Raw genomic sequence first — 27,736 nt, 5'->3', positions numbered from 1 at the left:
AATTACGATACCGATCGTTGACCCCTCCTAATCCAGCATGATCGTGATCATCCAGCAGGTGCCCGCGGCAGCTTAAAAGATTCCACCTCGCGTCGAAACATTGTCTCGTGCAGCCTCCATATTCGGCCGTTTGTTTGTACGTATTACTCAACGCAATCGAAGCCGCGTCCCGTGCCCGTGAGGGAGTACATCGACCATCCGACCAGCGTGCGGCGGTACACAATGCTACACAATCATCAAACATAAACAAACAAGACCCACATGGGACAAATTAAGTCGCCTCAACAAGCCCAGCCGCACTTCAATCAGAAACGCATTGCATTCGACCGTGATTGTCATTATGCAACGTTGGCCGCCAAACGGCAGGGCCCCAAGGGATCGTCTTTTGGTGGTATTATATCGTTTTCTGACGACAGCTCGAGATCGACTCGTCAGCCGATTTTGGTTGAGCAGCTCGGCGGACTTCGTATGTCGTATCATTCCCCTCGTAAGCATACATAATCCGATTCCGACCGCATATGTAGTGAAGAGATGTTCGTTACTCTGATTTGTTTTATTTGATGGGTTCGTTCCTTGCTCGTGCATTTAAGTCTCTTGATTCTGTTTGTGGAAAATATAATCGCTCAGCGGTACCGTTTTTTTTGCTTCTTCCTACAATCAAGTGAGTTGAAATGAATAATTCTCTTAGCCAAAACAGGTGCAAATTTTCGTGGTTGCACACACTGCCTTTTCCTCCTCTTCTTCCTTCTCCCCTGTAGAAGCTTAGCTGAGAGGTAATTTTGTCTATTTTCTTTTTTGATTCCACCATGCACAAACGATTAAACATGCCTCACTTTTTAGTCGTATAGCAATTGCTCGGCCAAACCAGAAACACAATAGCATAAAACGGTAGCAAAACAGCAGCAGCAGCAGCAACAGCGAGAGCTTATATTCGGTCGCAGGGTACGTCGGTTCTTGCTCAACTGCTTCGGGCACCGTTTTCTCATCGTTAAACCGTTAAACGAATTATCGCCCCAAGTACGGCATAATACGTTTCACAATCGGTGGGATGTTGCAAATGCGCCAGCGTGGTGGTATAGGAAAACATTCAAGCAAGGGAAAATGCGTGCTTGGAGGTTAATTTTTAGATGGTAGACAAAACCCGAAACTCGCTTTACTACACGCCGCCGACGTTTAACGAGAGTGACACATAGAATATTAGGAAAGGAGGTGGGCAAAAGCCACCGCACAAGCAAAGTGTTCCTCCTATCAATGGCAATGTTTTATGCAATTGACTGCCCCCAAGCTATTGACATTTCCCTCGCTGTCAGTTGAACTCGCCTGCTAGTGGTTCGTGCCGTGGACCGGGACGAGTAATAATTTTGCCACTCGCGGCACGATTCAATTTCTGTCGTGTCGCTTTCCGTGCAGCCGGGACGAGCGGGACAGACACAAAACTACATCCCCCAAATCATCACCGGGCACAATCAATTTGCAAGCGCCATTATTATACGTCCTCTGGGAAGGGGAAAGAGTGGATTCCATTCGACACACCAGTGTGTGTCTATAACAATTATCTATCACTTATGTCAAAACAAAGCGCGATGATGACATAACACACACACACTAACCACCCTCATTCCTCATATGGCGATCAAGTGCGGCTATGTGATGGCCACACAACCCTATGATACGAGACGAAGTGGGGAGCCTTTGCATGATTTTTGAATGTTTTTGTTCTGCGAAACGGTTTCAAACGGGCTCGTGCGTCGCCCCAAAATCCCCCATGGCTCTTAAAGCGGGTCACATGAAAAAGTTCAATTACGTGCGCCCTTTAGGCCGGGTCGGGTGGGGCGGCGACGACTACAACCTCCGCACTGCTCGCATTGGCATTGGAATTCTACACCCAACGCCCACCCGGAGGCTACCGAAAACATACTTCAAGTAAGGAGAGGGCAAACAACAAAAAAAAAAGCGGAGCAGAACAAATGTGCGACTTTTCTCGCTTTCCATACGGCAGCTGTGATTGTGTGGGTCACCACCCCTACACCTACCTTTGCCAGTCCTTTGCGTAGTTTGGGTGACCTGCTTGGTGCGTTTTTGGAATGTTTTTTTTTCTCTCTCTCTTTGTTGCCCTTTTCATCAACCAGTGGACGACAGAAGTGGGCTCTTGACACGCTCGAAAAATGAGCTTTTTGTCGCTTTTGGCCGTTGAAAGGGGGGAGCATACACTTTCGTTTTCATACAGAACGCACCCCCTGATCATGTTTCACGCGAATTATACAGACAAACCAAGCGCGCAACATACAATGCAAGACAACAGCAACAACATTCGTGCTATTATCCCTCCCGGGAAAGAAAGACTTACTTGACTTCTTTGCTTGTACATGGTAAGGTTTACACACCTGAGTACGAGGCGTACCCAGAGACACGTGAGAAAGAGGGCACAGAGGGCAGTCCCTCCGCCACGCGCGTGTGATACAGATTCTCGCCCATAATCGTTTGCGGTTAGGTAATCGTGTGTCGGTCGGCTCCACCAACAAAAGTGTCTCAAGCGGTCTCCGTTCACGTGAGGGTGGCTTAAAACCACCATCCATACACACACGCAAACGTGACGTTACAAGACACAATCGCGACCAAAAGATACACTCAACACTGAATAGAAGGTGCTGACAAGTGTTTCGAAATGGTGCTAATGATTATTTTGCCCCTCAGCTTAGCTACAACTGGGATTGATCGACTAATCAAGATCGCGGTTGCTGCGTTGTTGTTGTTAACACTTTGCATGCTCGCTACGCGTTGGAGCTTGAGGGAATACAGCAGTGATCATTGCTTTTTTAAATTAATTTTTCAAAGCTCATTTCAATCGCTGCACAAGGCACAAAGAGTGCTGAGTTCGGTTTTGACCAAAGAGGCTCGGCTAAATGGGCTAAAAATCAAAGTGCTAAGCTCACCAATCATCGACATACGTCCTCCCGTATCGTCAGGCACGTGATTTATGAGCGTTGGCTCTCTTTCTTCCAACCCGCCAGAGAGTGAAGGACAGATGGACGTGGAAGGAAAGTAAGGTGTAACCTTCCCGATGGCAGGCGCGATTCACCGTACGATCGCAGTATGAGACACACACACACACACTCTCGGCGGGCTTGGATACGTTATGCAACGATAGCACCTTTTTCGGATTTCGTTGCGAATAAAACGGTGAATTGATTCGCTGAAAGATCCACCGTGTGCGTGAGCTTGATTGATCGTTTCTTAAGACACTTTTTTTTATATCCACCGTTTGGTGGTTATTTTTAACCGTTGCGTTAGCTGTCCTCCAAAAATATGAGGATGAAAATAGTATTCGTTTACTGTTAGGGTTAATTCCTAGCTTACACGTAGCGGCTGGTGGCTGGAAACGATCGCAGGGGCCGGTAGAAGATGAGCACAGGTGATGTATGGCCGATAGCGAGCCTTTACCGTGGCTAATGATAGTGGTTAGCATTTAGTTTAGCAGCGGTTAGTGGTGGGAACGTAACGTTTTTCCTCCCCCGGCAATGTGTTGTTTTACTCATGATGAAGCTTAGAAGGGATGAAGCTGCATACAAGAGAGCTTGTTTGTCGACAGGTGCGCGTTCCATGCACAAGAAGTGCGATAGAGAAACAACATTTAGAAACATTTGCTGTTAGTAAATTGAGTGGCTTTAGATCGGTTTATGGTTTCACAACTTTCACTAGTTTTATTTACAACGCATCACGTGCTTAAAGATAGGAAGCACGATATGGTTCATATTTAAGGTACGCATTGAACGACGTTCCCTCCTTCTACAACATTGAAATCTTTATTGCACCTTAACGAATCGGTCTACAGTATGATAGGTGAACCGGTTCTAGTGACGGCAATAGATCAAAAGTTAATTTTATTATCGTTTTATGAGCTCAACGGAACCTGAATGCAACTCAGTTAATACGATTATGCTCGTTCGATCTTTATAGGATCTTTGAGAAATTCTACCCTCTATTCTCAACACTTGCTGAATGCATACAAGTTGTGTAATAGTATAATCGAATAATCAAAAAATCGATTGTATTCATTTCTCTCGTGCACTCTGAAGAATGTAACAAGCCTTTCAATTGAGCACACATTGAACCAAATGGTACATCGTTTGCATTACAATTTCTCCCACTTGCATACTCAAGTCACGTGCCAGTACACAGCGCATAAATGCTTCGATTGATTATTTGTGTCCCAGGTTTAGCTTCCTCTGTGCGTAAGCAAACGCAACTACGACGAACCTTCGCTTCCAATGTCCATGCTTATTGATGAACCGGAAATCGCGGCGATCGTACACTGGCTGTGTGAAAGAAAGTTTTTATTCATTCAGCAACTACAATGCAAGCACAGTTCAGTGACCCTTTCTTCGTAAAAAAAGGTCCAAATTAAGTGTAATTGCATTTCTTCTATTATTATGAACTGACCGTCAGACGGACGAACGGGATGTTGGAAAGGCGAAAATAAATCCCGATTGACCCGGACTCTCGAACAGAACTTGAATGAACGTTTAACGCCTTCTCCTTAGCCTTACAACAACAAAAAAAACCCTCCGCCATCAGTAACGCCAAATCGATTGCAATCCGTGCACACAAACGAACCCGCTATTGCATCATTTATCATCCCTATCATCCCCCGGTGGTGTGTTGGGATTCGCGCTGCTCCGTGACCAACATTTACGCTGCACGATTCCTTCCTCTGGGATGTGCGAAAGAAGGCGGAATCGAAAATAAAATTTGATTACCTGACAGGGACGATTTCTCATTCGACATACCTTCCCGGTTGCGGCTTCGATCGTCCGTTTGGTAGTGGAATTCGATCGGGCTATGAGTTAAAAATGTATCGACCTGAAAGCGATGCATTTCCGGAAAAGGGCTTCAAGCCGCGATCGCGATAAGAAGCTGCTTGCTGGGTTTGGGCTTTATTCTTTCGTTTGAGCCTTGAACTCGAAAGCTTAACATTTCTTTACCCTAAAGCAAACAAGAGCGTTTGTTAAGCTTCTTTTTTTTCACGGAGAAGTTAAAGAAAATATTCACACAAAAATCGATCCTTTATTCGATTTTGATTAGCTGCGGCATATGATTGCAATCAAAATTGTGCTCAATTTCTTTTCGCGCGACCAACCAAAACCACTCGAAAACATGCGTTCAATTACAATGCACACACACACAAACGCTCGGTTAAAACACTGTTTACTTGCGTGATTGTGCATAGGAAGGGGGAATATTCTTGGGGCGAGCACGGGTCAATTTACCATCGACATAAATTATTCTTACACCTCGTACTGCGAAAGGAACCCCCCAAAAAGAAACACCATGTACGGTCCATCGTCAATAATCATAACACATGCTACAGGGTCCCTTGTCCATTGGGCGCACTCTGTTAGTGTTCTTGCTTTACATTCCTCCCTTTTCTGGACGGCTTGGCAAGGCGCATGACTCGTCCTGGGCATGTTTTCAGACAAAAGTACACAAAAACTGTTTTATTATTCTCACAGTTGACTCATAAAAAGATTAAAAAAAAAACGAAGCACATGCACAGGAATGCATGTACTCATCCGCGGATCCCAAGAACGATCACGCCTTTTTTTGGGCGAGAGTTCACAGCCCATAAAAGAAGCACTGCCCGTCGAAAACAAAAGCAACGGTTCGGGTTGCGGCAAAATGTTCTGCCCGTTGTTGCTCGGTTGATAAATATTAGCATAAATTTGGTCTGATATTATTATTAATGATGCTGAAGGTGCACTGGCGGCGGAGTCGCCTGCAAGACAGTCCCCTGCACAAGGAAGTAGATCAACTCGGACCGGACGGACACGGTGCAAAAACTGTAACGACGGAGCCATGTTGTTGTTGTTGTTGAGAAAATTTGCCGTCCGCCTAATTGTGCTTACGATCCCATGCGCCCGCTGCCGGAATGCACGCTGACAACCTGCAGCGCTTACATCAACCATCGGACCAATCCACATTAGCATCGGTTTCGGTTTAGATGTTTGGTAAAATGTTTCAATTAATTCGCCCTTTTCCGCTCGGCATTCTTAGCGCCGTTCGGTTGCTTCATAGAGCCGGAATATGGGCATCGACGCTCGATCGATCGCGATCATCGGGCTGGCTCTCGAGAGCAAATTCGTTTGGAAGCTCGACACCGTCGCCGGCCGACCCATCAATCAATGTGGGGGGAGGGACACACACACACTGCACCATTCGATTCGAGCCAAAGGTAGGTTCCGCTAGGCAGGACAGGATCGGTCGTCTTTCACCCTTCTTGTAACCAAAAACGGAACGAAACAGCCCATTCGAGCTGCTTGGGTTCGTCGTCTCTTGTTTAATTGATTGCTCATTAGTTTTATGTAAATTTTGCATTGCTTTCATCCAGTGCATTCGGTTTACATTCGGGGAAGGGGGAGGGGGGGGGGTGGTGTGTGCTGCCAACCCACCCACTCGATCTTCCCCACTGTGTGTTTGCCGTCTATCATTCGACTGTGTTCGATGGCTAGATACGAATTTCCTTTCCTGAATCGCAACGGTGCAATCTATTCCGCGTCGCTTTTCGGTCCCGTGGTAGGAGAGCAGTAACGTTTGCAAAATTGCAAACAGGCAAAACTTGCGTAACTTTTGCAGCAGGAAAAAAAAACACAGCCACCCTCTTCCCCACAACAAGTGCACAAGAGCTTAATGTGGGGGTGAGAGTGGGAGAATGTGTTTATGTGAGGTTGTTGTTGCTGTTTTTTTCGTTTGACGCTTTTCCTTTTCCCTTCTGCATATGGGGGAAATCCCGCGCAGCAAAGCACCAGGCAAGTGGTCTAATGAATGGGTTTTTGGAAGAAAAACGGGGAGGGAGTTGAGGATTTTTTCGCTCCGTTGCTCTGTTGTATCTTTTCCACCAACACGGGCAAGTGGTTTCATGTCGTAGATCTAAAACAGATCCACAGTTGCTAAATAAGGCTAGCAGACACACAGGTGGAACGGTACAGACAGGCGCTGCAGCCACGGCAGTCGTCGGAATGAGTGAATGAATGAAGATGCAGGAGCGAACGTCGGACCAAATGGGGCACTAGCAGTGTAGGCAGCCTGCCGGCAAGGCATGCAGCAAGATAGATATCGATCTTTTCATGCTGCGAAAATTCGCGTCCGAAACAAAAATGACACCGAAGAGCATAATAAATTCTTCGATTAAATTAAAGTTAAAAATTGTATTTAACAGTTACATTCTACAAACACTCCCAAAGGTCCCACAAAGGCCACAAAAGTAGAGTAAAATATTAGCGCCTGCCTCAGCTGACATCCAAAATATGGGTTTTCAGATAAATCGATCAGTTCATTAAATTCGAATTCCAATTCCTCCAGAAACATCTCCAGAAACGATTGCAACCCAAACAGGTTGCCCGAAAGATGCTTCTGCGGGTGAATTATTGATGGCGCAAAATTTATTTCACGCGCATCTTAACGAAGCGCACAGTGACCCGATTCTGGCCACAATTCTGAGTGTGAAAAATTACCTCGAGCATGGAACCAGCGGACCTGGTGGTTTCATTTTCAGACATCCTTGCCCGTTCGCCCGTCCGGTTTGCTGCTAACGGTAACGGTGTTAGCCACGCACACAAAAAAATAAATCCTTAAATGATTATACACGATCCATCTGGTTGAGGAGGCGTACGAGAGGGAGTGTGGCGAGATGGAATTATTATTAAACACTTTGAGCCCCAAATTAACGGTTCATAATGCGTTTTTTTTTTTGTTGAGTGTAGTTGTTGCTGTATGTCGCAAGTTTGTTCTGGCCGAAAGCGAATCGAACACGCAACACCCCACTAACCCACCTGGGGCCCGACATTAATCGCTACAAGGACTTCTTGTATCCTTCCCAGTGTCCAGCCTCAACTACTCGCCTGCCTGCCGTTACGTACCAACCAACCAGCCACCAATCAAACGTAACCGTAAATATTAAGATGGCAATAAATCATCTACCCTCCCCAGCTCCGAACAGTGGGCGAATGCGACCTGCGAACCTGCGCGAAATAAATCGGTCGACGCCGTATCACGCAGCTTTTATGAGGCGCTTCCTTGCGTGCGGTTTGCAATCGAGAAGCCGGAGGCCGGAGAATCATGTCGAATTTTCGGGATTATGTAGCGTATGACATTGAACATGAGCAAAGGAGGGGAGGGGAGGTGGACCGAGGAGTTAAATGTTGCTTAACTTCAACACACACAACCCACCGTGGAGAGAGAGAGAGAGAGAGAGAGAGGGCGAGGTTAAAGGGTTCTGACTTGTAGGTGGGATTGAAAAACACGATTACGCGCGTGTCGATATTCGAAAATAAGGTTGCGGTAACCATTACCATTACCATAATTTTGCATAGTCGTTGCCGCTGCATTGTGAAGTAATCAGCATTGAGGCAGGGATCAGCAACTCTTGTTTAGTGCACCGTAAAGGACGATCGTTCCTGCCCGAACAAACCACAGCAGCTGTATTGTTATTAATTGAATCTCTATTGACACTGTGCTGTTCCTCGTTTCCGCTCGCAGTAATTGAAGATGATCAAATTAATTACAATACCATTGTTGCACGTGTTGTCTATGCTTGTGTTAATTGATCTATTCACACGTTTTGTCTACTTGTCTCTACATTCGCTACATTGTCTACCCGTCCGCTTGATGCGACTTGGATGCGCAAACTGAAACCCCACCGCAAATGAGGTTATTTGTAGTAAATTTGCTTGTTAATTAGCTCCCATCGCTAGCTGCTTGCTGCCAGCGAGCGAGGCTACCGTTTTGCTGTGCCGTGGCCGGGTTGATCTTTGTGTTGACCGACGCAAGAACAAAGACAATTCAAACACGCGTACCAATAGCGCGATTTGCTTATGCGGTTTTTGTGCAAAATCTGGTGGTTAATCATGACTTAAAGATGTGTCTAGCCTTCGTGCGCTGAGTTTCCTTGGACCGGTGCGAAACTCACTTCCTCGTGGTAGAGTCGCCCCCGATAAATTATGACACTACTTAATGAGACATCGTCGAGCATAGGATGCATAATATTCGCGCGCTTGAAAGAGAGCAGTCTAAAGGACTCGTGGTTCGTATTAAATTCTTATTCGGTGACTCATTCGGCGTTTGCATTCATTCACGCCATGGCAGAAACAAGTAAGCCCCGAAGCGATGCAATTAGTTTGCGAAAATGAGTTTCGGTGCTGGCCAGCACGGGGACGGGGACTTGGCCGGGCGGTGTAAGCGAGAAATCAAATTTTGCCAACACGAAAACCTTATTTACAAGATCACGAAATGGAAATCTGTTAACCACGCGATACTCACGCCCAGATTTTCGGGCAGCAGAAGGAGACCAGCAAACTATGACACATAATAAATGGAACTAATGAGTTTGTTGCAGTGATACCGTTTTGTGTGTGTGACCCGTTAATGTGTGTTTGCCAAGAACGAATGAGAACTCGCAACTCGCAGCCGTTACTCATCGAAGAAGAGTTGCTGACGCAACAAAAGAAATTCGTCTCTCGTTCGTCCTGCCATCAGCCTAAATTATAGCACAATTTCGATAAATAATCATGCAATCAGCGACGAATTAGCTCAAAATGATGACTCCCAATTGACAGCATTTTATGAGCCGAACTACATCCACACAAAAATAAAGGCTGCTTCAACCACCTACCGTGCCGGGTGGCTTCTCTTCTTCGCCAGTCACAACAAGCGGAGGGAACAAAAACAATTTTGCTTGCTTCCCCGCACGACGACGACGTATGAGCCCCCCACACAGACACACACAGAAAGTCCCGTTTCCTGTTTCGTCGTGATCGATCGATCGATTCCACCACCGTCGAAAGCGATTTCTTTCACCCGTCCACTAGCGCGCCGAATCGATTCGGTCACGGTTTTACGCCCGTCCCTTTGGCATGGACTGGGCGCACATTTCAAACCCTGGCAAGGCAGCACAACGCAAAACCCAATGAAGCATAAAAGAGTAATCGTCACGATGGGACCGTAGAGCGACGACGAGCAACGAACGACCTGGGCATACCGGTCGACCGCAAGTGACGAACCTACCCCCAATACCCCTACACCCATCGGAAAGATTGCGCGGTGGCACGCAAGGGCGGAAAAAAGTAAATAGAAATCGATTTTCAAATTACCAATAATTGGCCATGGGATACTGCAGTGCCTTTTTGCTCTTCTTCACTCGGCCGTCGTCGTCGTCGTCGTCGTCGGCGTTGAGAAGAAGTTGCATTATGCAACCAGCGCGGAAAGCTAACCGTCAATCGTCACCCTTCGACACTGGCCACCATTCTTATTAGCGGGCCAATTTGGTGCATCTGCCGCGGGAAGCTCCGTCAGCAGGAAGCGACTCTCGATCACCCCCCCCCCCCGGATGGGGGCGATCGGGAAGCAAGGAAAAGTGATTTCTGCCCCATGATGATGCGATGCAGCCGGAAAGCTTTAATTCTATTCTTCCTTGTGTGCACTAACCGGTGCCTATGACCGACTATCATCTATTTAGCCCCTAGTTCAAACGAAACCTCCCTCCATCAGCGATTTAGCACGCTGCACAGCGAAAGCGATGGAAAATGTAAGAAAACAGTGAGCCACACAACCAAACCAAGCTGAAGAGTCGAAGGAAAAACTAACACTCAAAATAGAAACAAAAAAGATTGGTGAAAACAAAGCAGACGATTAGTTCAGCCGCTAATTGCAGGGCACGTTGTGGGGGGAAGGAAGCGTACTCGATTGTGTTGTTATTGTTTTCCTGTCCCTGGACAACCGATAGCCACACTGTGGAGCTTCCTCTTTCGATTTGGGCCGTGCCACAAGTGCAGGAGAAGCCGGAAAACATGAAACGACTTTGGTGGCAGTCAGTTCTGCGAGTGGAGAAGGGCAGGAGTGACAACTGAAGAGGGAAAGCCAATGCACCGTTCACACCGCACACCGAGGTCGATGCAACATTGATGATCCAACAACATGCTTCACATGTTTGAGTTGGGCGCAGCAGAACTTTGTTTCGTCCTTTCTTCCGAATCATAACGCCGACTGTGGAGTTCATTAGATCGTTCGCATTGCGTTTTATCTTTATACTGTGAGATGTGATTCGAGCATAAGTTTGTTCTGGACTTACTGTGCATTCCCAAAGACACGCTTCATTTTCGTTCGATGTGGTAAGGATACATAAAAAATAAGTTAAACATTTACCTGAAAAGAAAAGAAAAGAAAAGAGGAATGCGTTATGAATTTGAATCAATAAAAATAACAAACATTAAATTACCCAAACACAATTTGCTACATGCACATGTGTAGAGAAAGAAGCAAGCCCTAATAAATTGATCCCGATGCAACACCACAACACAGAATCTGTTCACGGTAGCAGCGGCAACAAGCTTTATTCTTGTCTGTTTTATGCCACCGACTGGCCGGTTTGCTTGTACTCAGCGCCCTAATGATGGTAATGTTGTTCACATCCGAGAAAGTATGTCGTGTCTTCCATAAAAAATCATCACTTCCTACTGCACACACACACAACTGATGCTACACCACTTAATGGCTCATTGCACCGTATCAACGAAAGAGATCATGTTGTGTTTTACATCCAAAGCAGCCGTCGTGTAAAAAAACGAGTTCGTCGCTTGTCCAGCTGCTGAAGTCTTTTGTCTTTGTGACGCGTTGCGAGCATTGCGTGTGATTTTTTGATAAAAAATTTAGTAGTTTATACCGAAACTTTACACAAAATCCATTATTCAAACAAGATTGAGCAACAGCAAAGCATTTAAAATCGATTATAAAACCCGTTTTAAATCGCTCTTAAACAAGAGACGGGGGGTGTAGAGTTTTTTATTTCGTTATCCCGCTTTTTAAATGCGTTTGCATAAATGAGCCCACTTCAAATGCCATCATTACCACAGCGAGATCATAATTAAAGTCTAATGCATCCTTCAACTATTATTGCTCGTCACATTACTCCAGTGCTTTATGGGCCAGATTTTTCATAGGTCAGGCTCATCAGCCTGAAAAAAAAAGCTTTAACTCAACCTTTTACCCATAAACCAGGGACACACATTCATCCCGCAGACAGGGGGGCATACTAACATGCCGATGCTAAAAATTGTTGTTGTTTTTTTGTGGTATTTCGGAACTTGCGATGGATGCCATCTGCTTCACTTGAAATGAAATGTGTTTTTTTGGTTGTTGTTGTTGTCGTCGCAAGTACGCGTCCCTTTCGAAGTAGCCGGGCAGAAGCGCCTTTCTAAAGTTATCCCCCCCCCTCCCCGACGAGCGGTAGAGATGGGGTGGCGTACGGTGGCATGCGCAGAATGCTAAATCTTCTTCAATCTTCTTCCATCACCCGGGATCGTTTCCTCTGCGAGCGGTTACGCATCAGCCAATTCATCAACCGACGTGTGTGTGGGGTGCAATGAATTTTCCACCTCAGTGGCACACTGCCGCTTGCAGACATAATAAAACACACAGACAGACACACAGACAATTTCATCCCACTGACTACCATGGCCAACCTTTACCCTTTCGGCAAACGGTGTAAATGTCAACATCGGTGGTCGGTCGGTGGATTTGTCAACTGACAACGCTGACAGCAGACCCGAAAAAAAAAACATCTTCACCCCGCGTCGCGCAACTATTTATCTCTTCTCTGTCGCTCTCGCTGCTCAGTATGCTCACGCTCGGAATCATGCCTTTTCATCAGCATCATTATTATTTTCATCATCCGTCGGTGGATTGAGAAGCTGCCACGAACAGTGGTGGCGATAGCAATCGACAGACGGAAAAAGAAAAGATGCTTTATGATTTTATGATTTTCGATAAGCAAAAGGACCCTCTGTCTGTACCTGAGAGTTATGACCGTGAAAAGGTCACTGGCTGAGCGGTGAGTATGGAAAGGTAGTAAAACATGCTGCTGCTGTAAAAGTCAGGTGCCATGTTAAGCACATCAATTATTTGCCCAGCGTTAATGCTTTAAACAGATATCTCAATTCTTCATTCCGTTTGTGCAACAAGTTTAAGTACTTCGATTATTTATTGGCTTCATTCTAATCAAACGGTTTTTTAAATTAAGACATCACGCCCTGCTCATAGTACTACTTCCTGCGAAATGCTTTTAATTTATGCCATGACAACGTGTGACTGCTAATTGCTTCATTTCCATTCAATTCAAACCTGCCGCTACTCTAAGCTCTTTGGACCCTTCTAAAACGCAACTTACTAAAACAAACGAACTAAGCGCAAAGTCAAGAAAAGGAAGCATTCAAAAAGAAGCACTAAAAGTGATCATTCCGGCTTGCTCAATGTACCGCAACCGGTTATAGGATAGAGGAAAAAAAAAATACTACTCAAAAATACGTAACCGAAATAAAAGTTGATGAATGTGAACTAAAAAACTGGCTTCAAAATCAACCAAACAACACACATACTCTACACTCTGTTCATCTAAATCGCTCACCAAAACTTCCGCTCCTAGTCGGGTTTTTTCTCTCTTAATTTCTTCTTACACTTGGCCAGTGTTGTCCACCAAGCGTTTGCCCGATCAGGTTTCTCGTTCTCGTATTACCAAACTCGCAAAACCCTTCTTATAGCATGCCCTCCCCCCCCCCCACCCCCTTCATACTCCCCTCGCTCTGCCATCGAAACGTCCTTGCGAGCATATTAAATTACAGATATTTCTTGCACTTTTACTATTTGTGCTTGTGGTGCCCGCCGCGGTTTACATCGCCCCAGCTGTCGTCCGGTTGCTACACTGCCTGTTGTCCACAAGCGACGAACGATAGTAGTACGCAGGCGGGGAAAAGGACAGAAATTCAACCTCCCAAACGCCATTCACTTGATCAGCTCGCCGTGCGGGCTACGGAGTCGAACGAGTTTTGCAAGGTCTCCACAAAGTGCCTGCCACCACCCCCAGTTGGGTCCGTTTGCGATGGACACTGACGGGTCGTTTCACAGGGTTTTTTTTTGAGAAGCTTTCGGTTTCAACCATTTACCGACTGGTTTCGGCGCAATATCGAATGCGATCGTTCGCTATCAGTTGGAGCCCGCTGGTACTGTGGATATTTTGTAGAGTAGAATGGAATGGTTTCATTATATCATCGCCGTACTAAAACAAACAGGAAGTTGAAAGCTTAAATTAAAATCATTTTCGTGCACACTTCCTTTTTGTGATTCTACCGTTGCAACACATTCCATAAGCCACGCGGAAGGTTTCGTTACTTTATTTCCTCACCCGCGGTCCGTGTGGCTAAGCAACGAGCAGGAACCATATTGTCTTTGTCAGTGCAATGTTTGGCCTAGATCTGGCGAGCGAGTCATGCGATCGCCCGCTGCAAATCAAAACGAAGAAGGAAAAAAACAGCGAACACTATCCCCCCATTCTATCACTGCACCACAGTTGCAACAGCCCAGCCCCGGTCCGTTTGGCGCCATCGCGATATTTCTGGTTTTTCCCATACACACGCCACGACCCCCGCCGTTACAGTCCCACCGTCGGTGGTAAAACATATAAATTAGATTAAGTGCTGCAATTGCAGTGGTGGTGTGGTAGCAAAGCCCTTCAACGACTCCCAGCAATCAGTGCGGTGCAGTCGAGTCGGCGGTAAACCTTCCCCCGAGTAAACCAACCGCCACCCATCAAACGGTCATTTGGATTGTTAGCAGAACGGGCGCGAGTTCGTCGCTTGTGCCGTGCCGTTGAAGTCTTTTGTCTTTGTTCGCAGTGGGAATCGTTAGCAGCACGTGCGATACAGAATGTAAAATGTGTTTTTGTATAGTAATACACACGAATGATGCTTTTACAGTGGCCGGTGGGGATGTTTTTAAACAGAAAAGCAAACAAGTATTATTTGATCGCTTTCCTTTCCCACCTACTGCAGGAATGTCTCCAAAGTTCTTGATCGTTATCCCACAGGTTTACTTTCAAGCTCGCAGTTTGCATTCAAAAGTATTCATTAACGGTACCACACACTCGTCCGGGAATGTGTCAAATGCTCAATAAATTATCAATTCAGAGCACATAAACCACAAACACTCACACATACGCGTGTGTGTGTGTGTGTGTGTGTGTGTGTGTGTGTGTGTGTGTGTGTGTGTGTGTGTGTGGTGTGTGTGTGTGTGTGTGTGTGGTGTGTGTGGTGTGTGTGTGTGTGTGTGTGTGTGTGTGTGTGTGTGTGTGTGTGTGTGTGTGTGTGTGTTGGGAATTTCTCATGCTTTTCGTGAGACGCGCAGCGCATCTAACGATCATCGACTCGGATCGCGATCGCATCATTCCCACCTTCGTATTTCGTCAGCGAAGACAGTCAACAGAAGGGAGGGCAGTATGGTAAATAGGGAAGAATTTTATGCAAGCAAAGTCTCAGCGAAGGTACGCGAAGCAGCGGTACTATATCATTTTATTGCAGTAGCAGCGGTCAGGTCGATGGCCCATCGACGGCGAGGAGCTGACACACTCGTCGAATTCTAAATTCCCTGCTCCGTACGCGTCTGCGGCAACATTCGGTTCGGTGTGATACAGAGTGGCTTTAGACAAACACAAGGCACGCTCTGAAAGGATTTCTCCCCCCCCCCCCATCTAAACACACCCCTTCCGCCCCGCACCACTTCACAAGCTACAGTGCAGTATAAACAAACTCCCTCGAAGAACTCGTAACTCGAGAATAGGCGATTGCACGGATAAGTTCTTTCGAAATCGGGCAGCGGGTCGAAAATGGGGGATAGGAGGGGAGGGGTTCTTCTTTTATTTCGCCGTTGCTTGGAGTTGGAGGAGACAAACAAAAAAAAAACCCAACGTGGCCCCTCTCAAGTCGGCCCGGATGAAAGCGGGGATGACGACAAAATGAAGTGTGTCTGCTGCAATTCACAGCTCGAAAACGCTTTTGTAGACCAACGCGATAGAGAGGGTGATACTCACGATTAACGGTACCCCTCCTTCCGATGCACTTCCCAACGATTGCACCCCCACGCCATTCCTACCTTCCACCGAGTCTATTCATGCTCCATTTTTCTAAGCCTTTGCATATTGTGCCCGACATCCCGCCGTGCAGCGGGACTGTTCCTAAACGACAGCTTCAACTCGACTGTCCACGCCGATTTTCGGTCGCTGTGTTCGGTGTTCGCTATTGCAAAGCTTCCAATTTTTGCCTTTGCTTCCTATTGTGCCCCCCTGCGCCATGCTCTTGCTTCATTTGGCAATGGAATTGTGGTACCGATGTTGTCGCACTCGAACAGAAAAAAATACAGTCCATTATTTGTTGGAGGTGATTATTTATGTAATCGCATTACTGCGGACACGGTTCGCGTGTAAATTCTTTATGCTCCTAGTCATGGATAAACCATTGTGGCTCCATACTGGACGTAAAAAGGGCCAAGATACTCGTTCCGTTAGTAATTGTCACTCAACTAATCTGGTATTTTTCAAATTTGGTAAGTCTTTTTAACACATCTTTCAATCAATAATACTTCTTATGTGTTTGTCCTTGCATTTCTGCCGGCAATAAATTCGGTGTGAAATAATCTGCCGACAATATTACAGAGCCATTAGAGCCTGCACCGCCAAGAGCAGCTCCCAGTGACCTAGAAAGCGTTCCAGGAAAGCACTCCCCGCCCTCATCAGCGTTTCCCGTTGCATCCTGCGCGGCATAAAGAATAAAATGCAGATTTATGATGGCGTGATGCAACAGGCACGCTACCTTCATGCGCCCGAAAGATTACACCAAACAAGGAGGTGGTAATATTTTCTTCACAGCTCACACAGCATTCTGCAAGTTTCGTTATTGCTTTATTGTTTGCGCCCGAGCTCTCCCGCGATTCGTCGATCGCGTCATCTAAAAGTCGTTTGCCCTCCGGAGAGACAGAGAGAGAAGGCATTACGTCGATAGAATTTATGCTAATGTGAAATTATTTCGCTAACCCAATCGTACCGTGGCCCGTGCAGAATAATGACGGGAATGGGGCTTGTACGGGAATGGCATCGCAAATCAGGGCCACGAACCACCAGGGCATTCCATCACCCTGCGGTGGGATTTGCATTATTTATTTTATCACAGACAATTTTTCGGGCTGGAAGGCGGGCAAGCTTCCGTTCGGTGACCCAAATTGCAATCGGCAGTGTGTGTCTCCGTCGCATCGGGACACAATTGAACGACAATCGAACACACCTAACGGTGGTTCGGTTCTTCGGGTTTGGGTCGCGTACGCCAAAAGGCTAACGGCCTGCGCTTCGGCCTGCAAGGGTAATGCGCGCGCGCGCGCGCCTTCGGTGTTGTTTGCAATCAAACGAATCAAACTAAGCGGGAAGGGGTGGGTTTTGGTGTTCGATCATGGGTAGAGACCCCCCCGTGTCTGCGGGTGTTGAAGATGATGTCGATGACAACGTGCTAATGGACCTTAGCATTTGTAACCTGTAGTTTCGAGGCAGGCGTACCACTATTGGTGGCAGTAATTTGCATTCGGAACCAATGCTGCTCATAAAAGGCCTGCACTTTGTAGGTTAAGTGTACTGGGGAACGTGTCGTATCCAACGGGAACTGGTGAGTGACCTTATTTCTGGCACTAGCATTAATGAGCGATCAGTTGAAACTTATAATTGCTTTGTTTATACTAATCAAGGGACGTTGACTAAGCTATACAAGATGGTGGCAGCTTTGTTCGTTTCAAAACTATGCAGTTATTTATTAATGAAGTTGTATAAATTATACATTCATTATGCAAACCTCCTAAAACCTTCTGAAACTCGCAACACAACTACTAGAATATTCAATTTCATAATTTGTACCAATTCTCCATCATCAACGACATCTGCCGAAAATAATTCTTGAGCAAAAGCTTCGCGCTGACATCTTGCCTTCAACCAAGCGACGGCCCAAAATACCTAAACCCTGTCCACCTCGCAGCACCGGCGTGCAAAGGGAATTATGATAATGTTAAAATTAGCTCAACCGTTACATATGGCGCGGGCATCACCACAGGAACTGGTCCGCTCGCCCAAGCCAAACAATAAAAATTACATGTCCTTGAAACACCAGAGCCTGAGATGCTTTTTCAAGAAGGTAACCGCCGATGGCCCTCCTCAACAGCCTGTCCATATCCACTACTACTACTGCTGCTCTTGATCGCGTGTAACATTCCACTACTAGACGATCGAGTGTGATCATCGCTGTGCATTACGGCAGTCGCGCGGGAAGGCTGAGAAATGGTAGCGTTCTTTGATGAGCCACTTGAAGCCCATTAATGGCCTTTTAGTTTGGTGGGGCGACCTCCAAAATTGCACCGCAGTCAGGCGGCAATATATTGGAAAACAGCACAAAACCACACGCTGGGTGTGTGCACGAAAACAATTCGCTCGTCGCTGAGCGTTAGAAAAAACCATCGTGCTGTTGGCTCGGCAGTGTGCCGAGGGGTTTGACATTTGAGTTACACAAATATTGTGCCGCCAAAACCGTAAGATGTCTATTAAGGTGCCACCTCTGCCCCCGATGGGAGCGACCAAGTGCGGTTACAACCACAACAACAACAACAACAGAAACGAGTACTACTTGCTGCTACAATGTTGCAGTGAGCTCAACACAATTAGTACAGAAGGGGTAGATCTGGAAAATGCTAATGTCAATTGGATCGGCTGAGACTTGTCGTGTTAACGGACAAGGGTAACTACATTCGGTTCCGAAGAGCCGTTCCAGCAACGAGTGGATGCGCCTGAAGAACGGGGGAAACAATTCTAATCGCGAAGGTAACACAGTGATGATCCGAGAACCCGCCAATGACATTCTAACCCAGACGTCCAACAACGCGTCTGTGTGTCAAGTGTGGAGAAGAATGCAAAGGTTTCGCACCCCCAACATTCTCACGCTCGAACCGTATAGAACGGAGATGGCGCTGGAAGAATCGCTCATCGCTGCCGATTTGTTTTTCCTTTCCCTACCCATCGCCAACGGGACATGCTACTAATTTGCCACCTCTGCCGACTTAGCAGCACTCTGCCACATCTGCCGCACGGGGCTACATCTGCAGCGTATTGATGCCGTACGTGTAGTGAGTACATGGCTCGAAGGTGAAACCTGTTTCCAATTTGCCCCACTGACATTTGTGAAAAATGGCTACAGGTACACATCCTCCAACACCATGCAACACGCGCTAGTGCAGCGCCGAGCAGCGTCTAGCTGACGCCTCAATCGGTTCGTGATGTTTGGAGAATTGATCGTTAAAGCATCATCATTGTCATCATTGGCCCAGGCTCGCTCGTATGATGCATCGGCGTGTCTGGCGGGAAGTTGACATTTGGCAAAAAAAAAAGCCGGGAAGGTTCTCGGTTCGCCGCGTTCTCTTTGGGTCGAGAATTTGGCAAGAGTTCTGTTGCCAGCCGCAAAGAACACGGAAAGGGCAGGGCAATGCAAATGGCACGACTATATCAAGCGCGAGTGTTGCATGTTGCTGATGCTGGCGGACGATACTAGCTGGGGTGGGGGGAGTAGGATGTGCAAATATCGTTTCGGTAGAACTGTTGTCAATCGTGAGCATTTAAGGCTAGATTTTCGCGTGACCTAGCTTTTTTGGATGATGCGGTGTCTACCATCAAATAAATCCAATTTAGATAACAAGCAACGCGAAGGACGCGCTCACTTGTGCAATATCCAGAATCTGTCAGATTGAATGTTAGTGAAATGTCATGCAGAACCGTCCGCCGTTATTTTGTCCACCAGAACCCACCGTTAAGTGGTTCGTGTTCCAAAAACCTTGTTAGCTCAGCAACGTAGGCGTATTCATAGCCGTCACTAGACACCAGTGACACCAGAGTTGCTCATATACCGATCTAAATGAATTGTACGTGTGTTTGCGCGGTTAGAGCTATTATCTTGGGCCGCGAAAACCACACGTCACGCTAGCTGGTCCTGGCCACAGCTGTTCGGCTCTCGTCAAGCGCTCCACAGGGTTTGTTTTCATCCGAGTGAACGGACTCGCTATAGCGTTTCGAAGCAGAAACGTGAAACTAGACGGCAGATCACGGCAGAAGCCGTTAGACGTTTGAAGACGGTGCAGCTAACGGTTGTTGGTGTAATCGAAAGCTGCACGATAGCGAACGGAAAGCAAAAGCGAAATGGAGATTTAAGTGTTTAAAGACGTCTTCGCGATGGTCTGCATAATAGTCCAATGAAAAAAACTATTAAAAGCACACAATTAGAGGATATCAATTACTTATCTTCCCCAAGATTGTATCACATTTGTTGTGATGGAAACGAGCAAAACATAATCACCTGCACTTCTGGCTCAAACATACCTTCACTAGATCGTACACACACACCATCGACAGCAACTGACGTATTGGAACTCCCTTTGTGCGGATGGCGTCATGCTTCGGAGGTGTTTGGAAAAGGAGTAAAACTTCCAAATCATGTGGGCCGCGTCTCACGATCCTCCAACTGTCAATCGGAGCGAATGCTGGAACACCCAACGGGAGGATAATGTAATGGTACCGCACTGCACCGCACCCGCGGACCCCGATCGTGCTGTCACCGACGATCGAGCGATAGAAACGGAGCACATGTACTCGCATCACACCGCCACAGCAAGGGCTTAAAATTTACCTCTACGCCAGAGACATATTTCTACGAAAGTGATTTCAACGTGTCTCAACGAAGGTGTATCTCGTATATCTTCCAGTTCCAGCCCGTTACCGCCAGATTGGATCACAAAATCTCGATACCTCACCGATGTATAGAAAAAGAAAAAAAAAAACATTCCAGTTGCGACAGTCACCGCCCGTTTCAATTGAAATGTAGCGCTTGTAGGATTGGAAGGCAAAAATAGGGGGAAAGTTAATTGAACTATTGCAACACATATCATTCGAAGAGCTAAGGAAAAATATCTTGTAACGTACCTCCTACTCCTCTGCCTTCTTCACAGTGAAGGGCCCTTCATTTATCAATCTGCCCTAAACGTAAACATTCCATGCAATCACAGCTAGGCGTGCGCCAAATTAGGTCACCTCACAAATCCGGACAATTGGGAGCGCTTCTGAGCTTTGTTGGCATTCGTTATGCTCTCCTGCCCCATAACGACACATATTGAGGCGCCCAACAGACGCACACACACACACACTAATCGCCTCCATTCCCATTTTATATCGATCCAAATGGCGATAATTCACGATTGAAATGTTTCACCCTCGTTTCCGATTTCTCCACACTTTCTATCACACGCAGCAGTGTGCTGCAGTTACTTCATTTGTGTGTTTGCCCGTCACTCTGTGTGTGTCTGCGTGGAGACTGCATGGCCTGCTATGATTTATGAGCGTACGCGACGCGTTCATGATGGTGGCCCGTTTCAACCGTTCGGGGAGGCGCTTTCTTCCGGGATTCCAAGCCCGGTCTCCCAACACAGCTAATCTTCACGACACACAACCACACACACCACCGTCTCGGGTACGACAAGTTCGTATTTCCGGACATTGGCACCACACGGTCATAACTTTCCCTTTTTTTCGGTTTTCCAATGTTGGTGGTACCCCTGTGATTTTTTTTATTTCTGCTCAGCACAGCTCCACAGAGATCCGGTCTCCTAGCCTCAAGAGCGCCTCTGAATCTCCCAAAATGCTCCGTAAACACCGCGATAACCACACACACACACACCACACCACACCAAAACGAGCACGTGGACCCCGTACACTTTCGCTCGATTCCGGTGGCTCGTTTCTGGTCACCACTTCCTCCTCCTCCAAACCCATTCCTGCGCGAGTATCCCAAACGAGCCAAATCGATCGATCGCTGTGTGCGCGCGTCGGAGAAGATCTTTCATCGAATCGTACACGATCGAAGCGCGCAGGCTTGGAATGTGCGTCTGCTTCCAAACCGCAATCGCTTTCCTACCAAGACGCTGATGATTGATCGGTATCTTCCTGCCCGCTCACCACCCAGCGTTTATTTCACCCATTTACCGTGTGCCGTACATTTTGCGTCCCTTTTGCGAAGCAGCAGCACCAAAGGCAGAGGAGATAAAATTGTCACTGCGATTGCGCAATACGCACAGGGACGAAAATTGAAGTTACCATTGCGTAAGCACCGCACCAAAGAAAGACTTCATCGCAATGAAGAAGAGAGGGGGTGAAACAAGTCCCAAGCCGAAGGTAATTGAGTCGATAAACGGAATTGCAATTCACAAAAACTGAGCAAACAAGCAGGCAGATTCCATCGGGGGGTCGAGCTGCACACGAAGAATACGTGAACTTGAGAACGGGCCGTGGAACGGGTAAGGGAAAGTAGACCTTCTTCCCCGTCGGTTCAGGGCGGCTGGGCGCAAATGGCGCAATTTTAGTGATCGAGAAAGTGCAAAATACGCGCACCGTCGCCGCTTCAATGCAACAATGGAAGCTTTCGAGGGCTTGGAAATTGTCACCATCTTGGCGCGCTGGCACGGCTGACGACACGCTCTGTTGCATAAAAATGAATGAAAGTGGTGAATAATTTCACCTTACTTTCGCCGCTTTAGAAAAAGGATGATGGCTAAGGTTTGGTAGGAAATGCGAATGAGGCACTTTGAGGCTTGGCACGAACAGTGATCGAATATGATGAATTGTGAGCCATCATTGGCGGGCTGCGTGATGAAGTTACCAATGGTGATTTTTTTTTTTGGTGGCAAATTGGAAAGTTTTTGAAATACTAACCATTCACAATATTGGAATCTGTATGCTTTTTGGTTGTTAATTGGTTTATCTACCAACGGACGAAATGATTCCGATTGCTTGATTGTATCTGCGTGAATCATCGCAATGTACTTGATTATAGTACTTAGACTCCACTTCTCTCATTTAACAGTAGATGGCGCTAGATGCATTTTAATGTCATTGCTTGAACATTAATTATCCAGAATAGTCCCAATAGAAAAATATACCTTCTTTCTTATAAAAATTTATTATTTGCACAATAATGAAAGCCAATGCTTCAACCTAAACATGTTCGCACCTCAATCACTAACTCTAGAGCCGCGCCACTGTACGGCCAGCTTCTCATCTACTACAGTGACCGGATCGTGCCGCAAACATATCGCCAGTGTATAAATAAATAAATAAACAAAATCAATCCCCACACACAGAGAGTGCGCAAGTATGCGTACACTCATTTGCATGCTAATATGTAGCCACGCAAGTCCAACGGTACTTGCGTACCGTGCACCAAGCAAACCTAAGACATACGAAACCTAAGCAATTGACAACCGCAAGAGAGCGCGCAAAAGCGCGACACGTCGATACGCTCGAGACACCTTGCTTTGTTTTAGGTGCTAGCGGTGTTTACATCAGAGGCATCCTCCTGATTCCGATCTCGCCCTGTCACAGGTGGCGTAATGCAGAAGCTATCCTCGGGCGATCGTTCGCTGGAGCGAAATGTCAAACCATCTTTCTCACATTCGCTGTGGTGGTGTGATGATGCTGGAAAGATGCATTCACTTGCAACACGGTTTTTTGTTCACTTCTGTGCCCATCAACACACATACCCCGGGGATGTTATTAAAAGTGACCCAACCGGACATCAAGGTCGTGTCATTCATTATTCAAAATCACTCCAAAAATACCCAAACTGCAGCTCAAATTAATCGTTGGTGTCCCTCCGCGAAACCGCCATCGATTAAGGTTAAAGCCCTTGCCGACAAGACAACCGCTGTGCGTGGTGGTCATCATCTGATACTGTACAGGTCATCCGCGACTGAATGAAGTGCGTTTTGGTCGTCGACGTTGTTGTTTTTTTACCCTTTTCTTAACTTCTTACCTTCTCAGATCATCCATTGATGCGTTCCACCCGAGGTGCCGTTAGGCTGAGCGATCATTCATTTCCGTGGCTTTGCGCAAACTTCGCCACGCTCGACCGCAGCAAACACCTTTAGCCCACACCGGCGGCAATGATGACCTATCGAATATGGGCCAGGGAGGTCGTAAAGGTGTTGAGTTTTGAAGTAGGTAAATGATCAACGCCGAACGCTGAGGAACCTCATTATCTTACTGGTATGCACACAAATAAAAAACCAAGAAACCCTCGCCACACGCAGACACCCGAGCACGATGATGCACACGCTGGATGGCTATGGTTTTAATGGTCGAGGCCTCCTACTGAGCACCCGAGTGCTTCGTATCGATTACTACACGAACGGGTCAGAGGCAATGGGAAGAAGAACGAAGAGGAACTAATCAACGGTACGCAATCGCATGCACACCATCACCAACAGGCTATTAATATTAGCAGCGAGCCACAAGCAGCGGCTTTGAAACGAAAGCGAAAACTCTCGTCCTCCACACTCCGAGGACCGGTATGTTACCAGTGGAACGTCAGGTATTCCCCCTGCCGCACACACACACACTAACCCAGTGACCCTCGGTGTCTGTTCCGATCAGAAGTTCTAGATTATTAGACGTCCGAACAGGCAGAACAACTATTAATTTTCGTACTCTTCTCCTTCGACGAATTAATTGCGTAATGACAGGCTCTGATATGGCTCGGCGATGGCTGACCGGCTACCAGTGTTCGAAGGCGGCAACACCGCACACGCGTACCGATCGTGACTCTCGTTCGTAAGGGAAGTTTTAATTCTTGTTCTTACACTCAATCAGCCTCGGTCGTTTGATTTATTGCGTTAGAATGTGAATCAAAGCACAGTGGTCCATGGCGATCTCTCATTTACATCGTCCTCCCTGTTCATGGTGGCCCCTCGCACGCTCCGGACACGTTATGGGCGCACGAGTCGTTTGCGCGAATCGTTGGCACCTGGATCAATTCCACTACCGTAATTAGGGTGTTCATCGTACATATTTATGAACAATAAATCCGATCGCGCGAGCAAACTATTTCCCATTCCGAGAGATGTTTAGATTCCCCAGGAAAGCACAAACGACATGCGCAGGGGACAGGTACGGAAGCGGGGAAGGCGCACAAGATTTATTGGGAGCTTTTATTGATGACGGAAAATTGACGCCAAACACCTGTAACAACACACACACACACGTGTACTTCACCGCAAAGCCGGTGCCGCCGAGGGGGATGGATGTCGATCGATTACCGCGCATGCCCGAGAGCCGCATGCCTTTTAGCGTTCAATTTCTATGAGGTAATTGTGCGGTCCAAGAGAAGCCTCCCAAGATTGGGAGTAGCGTGAAGCGTTCGACGCGCGGACATGATATACCCACGCGTGAGTGGTGTATGTGACGGATCGAACCGTTCGAGATTGAGTAACGCTTCTGATCAACCTGTCATGTGCCAGTCCGTCATGTCCACTGTGACGACCTGGAGTCTTGTGGGCTTGGGCTTGATGTTGTGACGGGGAAACGCTATCTTTTGCTACACCACCGTTATTTCTTCACCGTTTGCCGAACACCGAACAGCCGCTCCTAAGAGTGACCACTTTTTGTTGCCTCAATCGACCAGATCCGCTTGGGATACGGCGACGCTCGCGATGAAGAGGAAATTGATTCGGAATGGAATTTAAAAAAAAACCCCACACACACATCGTTTGCTTGAGCGAAGCGAACAAGCCCAAATAGCTTACGCCTCCTCCCAAACAAGGAAATAAAGGCCGGAGAAAGCGGACAGAGCGCACGCGCACATTCGGAAGCACGGTTTTGAATACGTAAACAAACAAGGCGCTGGCGTTGGTCTTGCGGACAGTTTTGGGAATGTGCTGTGGTGTTGATTTCCTTGACATAAAGCTGTTAAAATTCTTCAAAAACGCCGTTGCAACGGTCCTGTGCATGGGAGACAGAGCAGCAGCGTTATCTAACATCGACTGATCGACAGACATAACGCCTCTAGTATTAACTAATCAATCGATAATATATATTGGCGCCATCTGCCGGAACCTTTTATAATCAAACGGAGCTGTCATCGGGATAGTGTCGTTGAGTAATACGCCAGTGGCAATAAGCACATCGATAATGATATCGATTCTGGATTCTGAAATGCCGATGCCGGCAGTGGGAACTTTTGCTTTCATAATTTACTACTAATTACTGCCCACAACGGGGAGAATACGCATCTATATGCAAATGGTGCGTGGAAAAGCGATAAATTTAACTCATTATTACCCTCTACTGTAATATTATATCTCTGATTCACTGATTTTATGCGGTCACAGCATGGCTACCTAAGTTATGAGTCCAATAACTCACACTAGCGATGTGCGTCTCGCATAACCGAACACATAAAATGTGCACTACCAATTGCATAAAGTATACCCCCTTTAGTCAATTGATTTTATAAATGCTAAATAAACAAATAAATTACTATAAACCTATAGGCGATCCCCCCCTCGTTCCCTCTCCCCGAAACGTCAGTCCAGAACGGTTTTGTCACTTACCTTGTAGAGCTTCTCCTTCTGGTACCAAACGTCCTCCTCCTCCTCCTGTGTGATGTAGGACTGGTCCAGGTTGAGGTCGTCCCGCGAGCGGGACAGTATTTTGCGTCGTGACACCATTTCACGCGGCAGTGTGGCCTCTAGGGATCCCAAGCTGTGAATGAGGCGCGCAGAAGCGAAAAAGAAACGTTAGCTTTGCATGCCGATATAATTGGATAGATATAATTTTAAATTTAAACACGATTAATGTGTGACACGTTTGGCGCTTTCAGGGGTTCGGCGTTGCGTAAGTTTTGGACCATTTTTGACCCGACTCGTCGTCGAACGTTTGGAGTGTGATGATGGATTCTTTGCGTATTTTTAAACGCTCAAACGCGCTCGGTACGCACTTTGAATCGTCGAACAGCAAACGGACGAACGAACGAACAAGTATGATCGGGTCGCTTTGGTGGCGTAATCGAAGTCCGCCGATCGACGAAAGAAGAAGAAAAAAACCCACCCCGAAACCCGGTTCGGTGCAGGTGCAGCGCTCCGTAAAGGTGCCGCACTCAAAACGCTGACGATGAGCACGGCGGCCGCTGTCAGGAGCTCACCCACTATACTATGCGCCGGACGCCGTTCGAGCGGCCGGTATCGTTGCGTACGTGTCGATCTTTCCGATGGCTGGCGCGGATGATTGGGGGTAGTCTTGGGAGTTGCGTAAACCTTTGACCCGCTTCATCGCTAGCGCCGTCTAGCGTCTTGAGGTCATTTTCAAACAAACACAACTAATACCACGCGACACAAAGCCCTGATAAGCATATCTCCTACTTACTTAATCTCTGGAGATAAACTTAATCACCTTGAAAGATCTCGCTCTAATGTGTGTCCTTTCTATATTGCTCAAAACCCTCTGCATTCATCAATATCGCTTGTGGATATATTAAGTCCGCATCGTTCCTCCTCTCAACACACATGCCAAAGATAATCCTGCACCGGTCTTGCATGCGTTGGTGCGTTGCATTTGCACCACCCTCCGCCACACGCTTAATGGAATTTTCGAGTAGTTACTCCCCTTCGAAAAACTGATTTCCATGTGCCTTTATACCCTCATCGGAACGCGATCAACCGGTACAAAACTCGACGCTTCCATCCCCCCAGAGCGGATCTCTGGCTTTGGGGGAGATTAATAAATGAACTCCAATGTGGGAAAGAAGCTGCCAGGTTCGGCTGCTCGAGAGGTGCATCGAGCAGAAGTAGAAGAAAAAAAAATCCGCCCCCTCTGCTGGCTGGTGTCGAACGGTTTCGCTTGGTCAACAGCCACACAGCAGCCACACTCACACCTGAACTGAAACCACCTGTTTGCGGGCCCCATCTTGCGCCAGTCGCAACAGCACCCCGTCTGCGCAATACGTGGGAAATGAAGTTTTCAAACGCG

General features: G+C 47.0%; 1 protein-coding gene and 1 long non-coding RNA gene across 5 annotated transcripts in view; both read right to left on the bottom strand.

The window, feature by feature from the left end:
* The window catches only part of LOC121593124, a 146,742-nt gene that overhangs the window by 39,621 nt on the left and 79,385 nt on the right, over positions 1–27,736 (bottom strand). For all 4 annotated transcript variants that reach the window (XM_041915219.1, XM_041915221.1, XM_041915220.1 and 1 more), the window contains one exon: positions 26,323–26,473. In XM_041915219.1, coding sequence (XP_041771153.1) covers positions 26,323–26,473 — 151 coding nt within the window. The remainder of the gene's footprint in view (positions 1–26,322; positions 26,474–27,736) is intronic.
* Positions 20,096–21,400, bottom strand: LOC121593133. Its single transcript, XR_006004735.1, has 3 exons — positions 20,867–21,400; positions 20,574–20,770; positions 20,096–20,427 (listed from the first exon to the last, which is right to left on the bottom strand). It is a non-coding gene; the product is annotated as an uncharacterized LOC121593133 (long non-coding RNA).

Source organism: Anopheles merus, chromosome 2L (genome assembly GCF_017562075.2).
Source record: "Anopheles merus strain MAF chromosome 2L, AmerM5.1, whole genome shotgun sequence".
NCBI lineage: Eukaryota > Metazoa > Arthropoda > Insecta > Diptera > Culicidae > Anopheles > Anopheles merus.
Note: the sequence above shows the minus strand (reverse complement) of the source record. Positions and strands in the feature narration are given on the sequence as shown.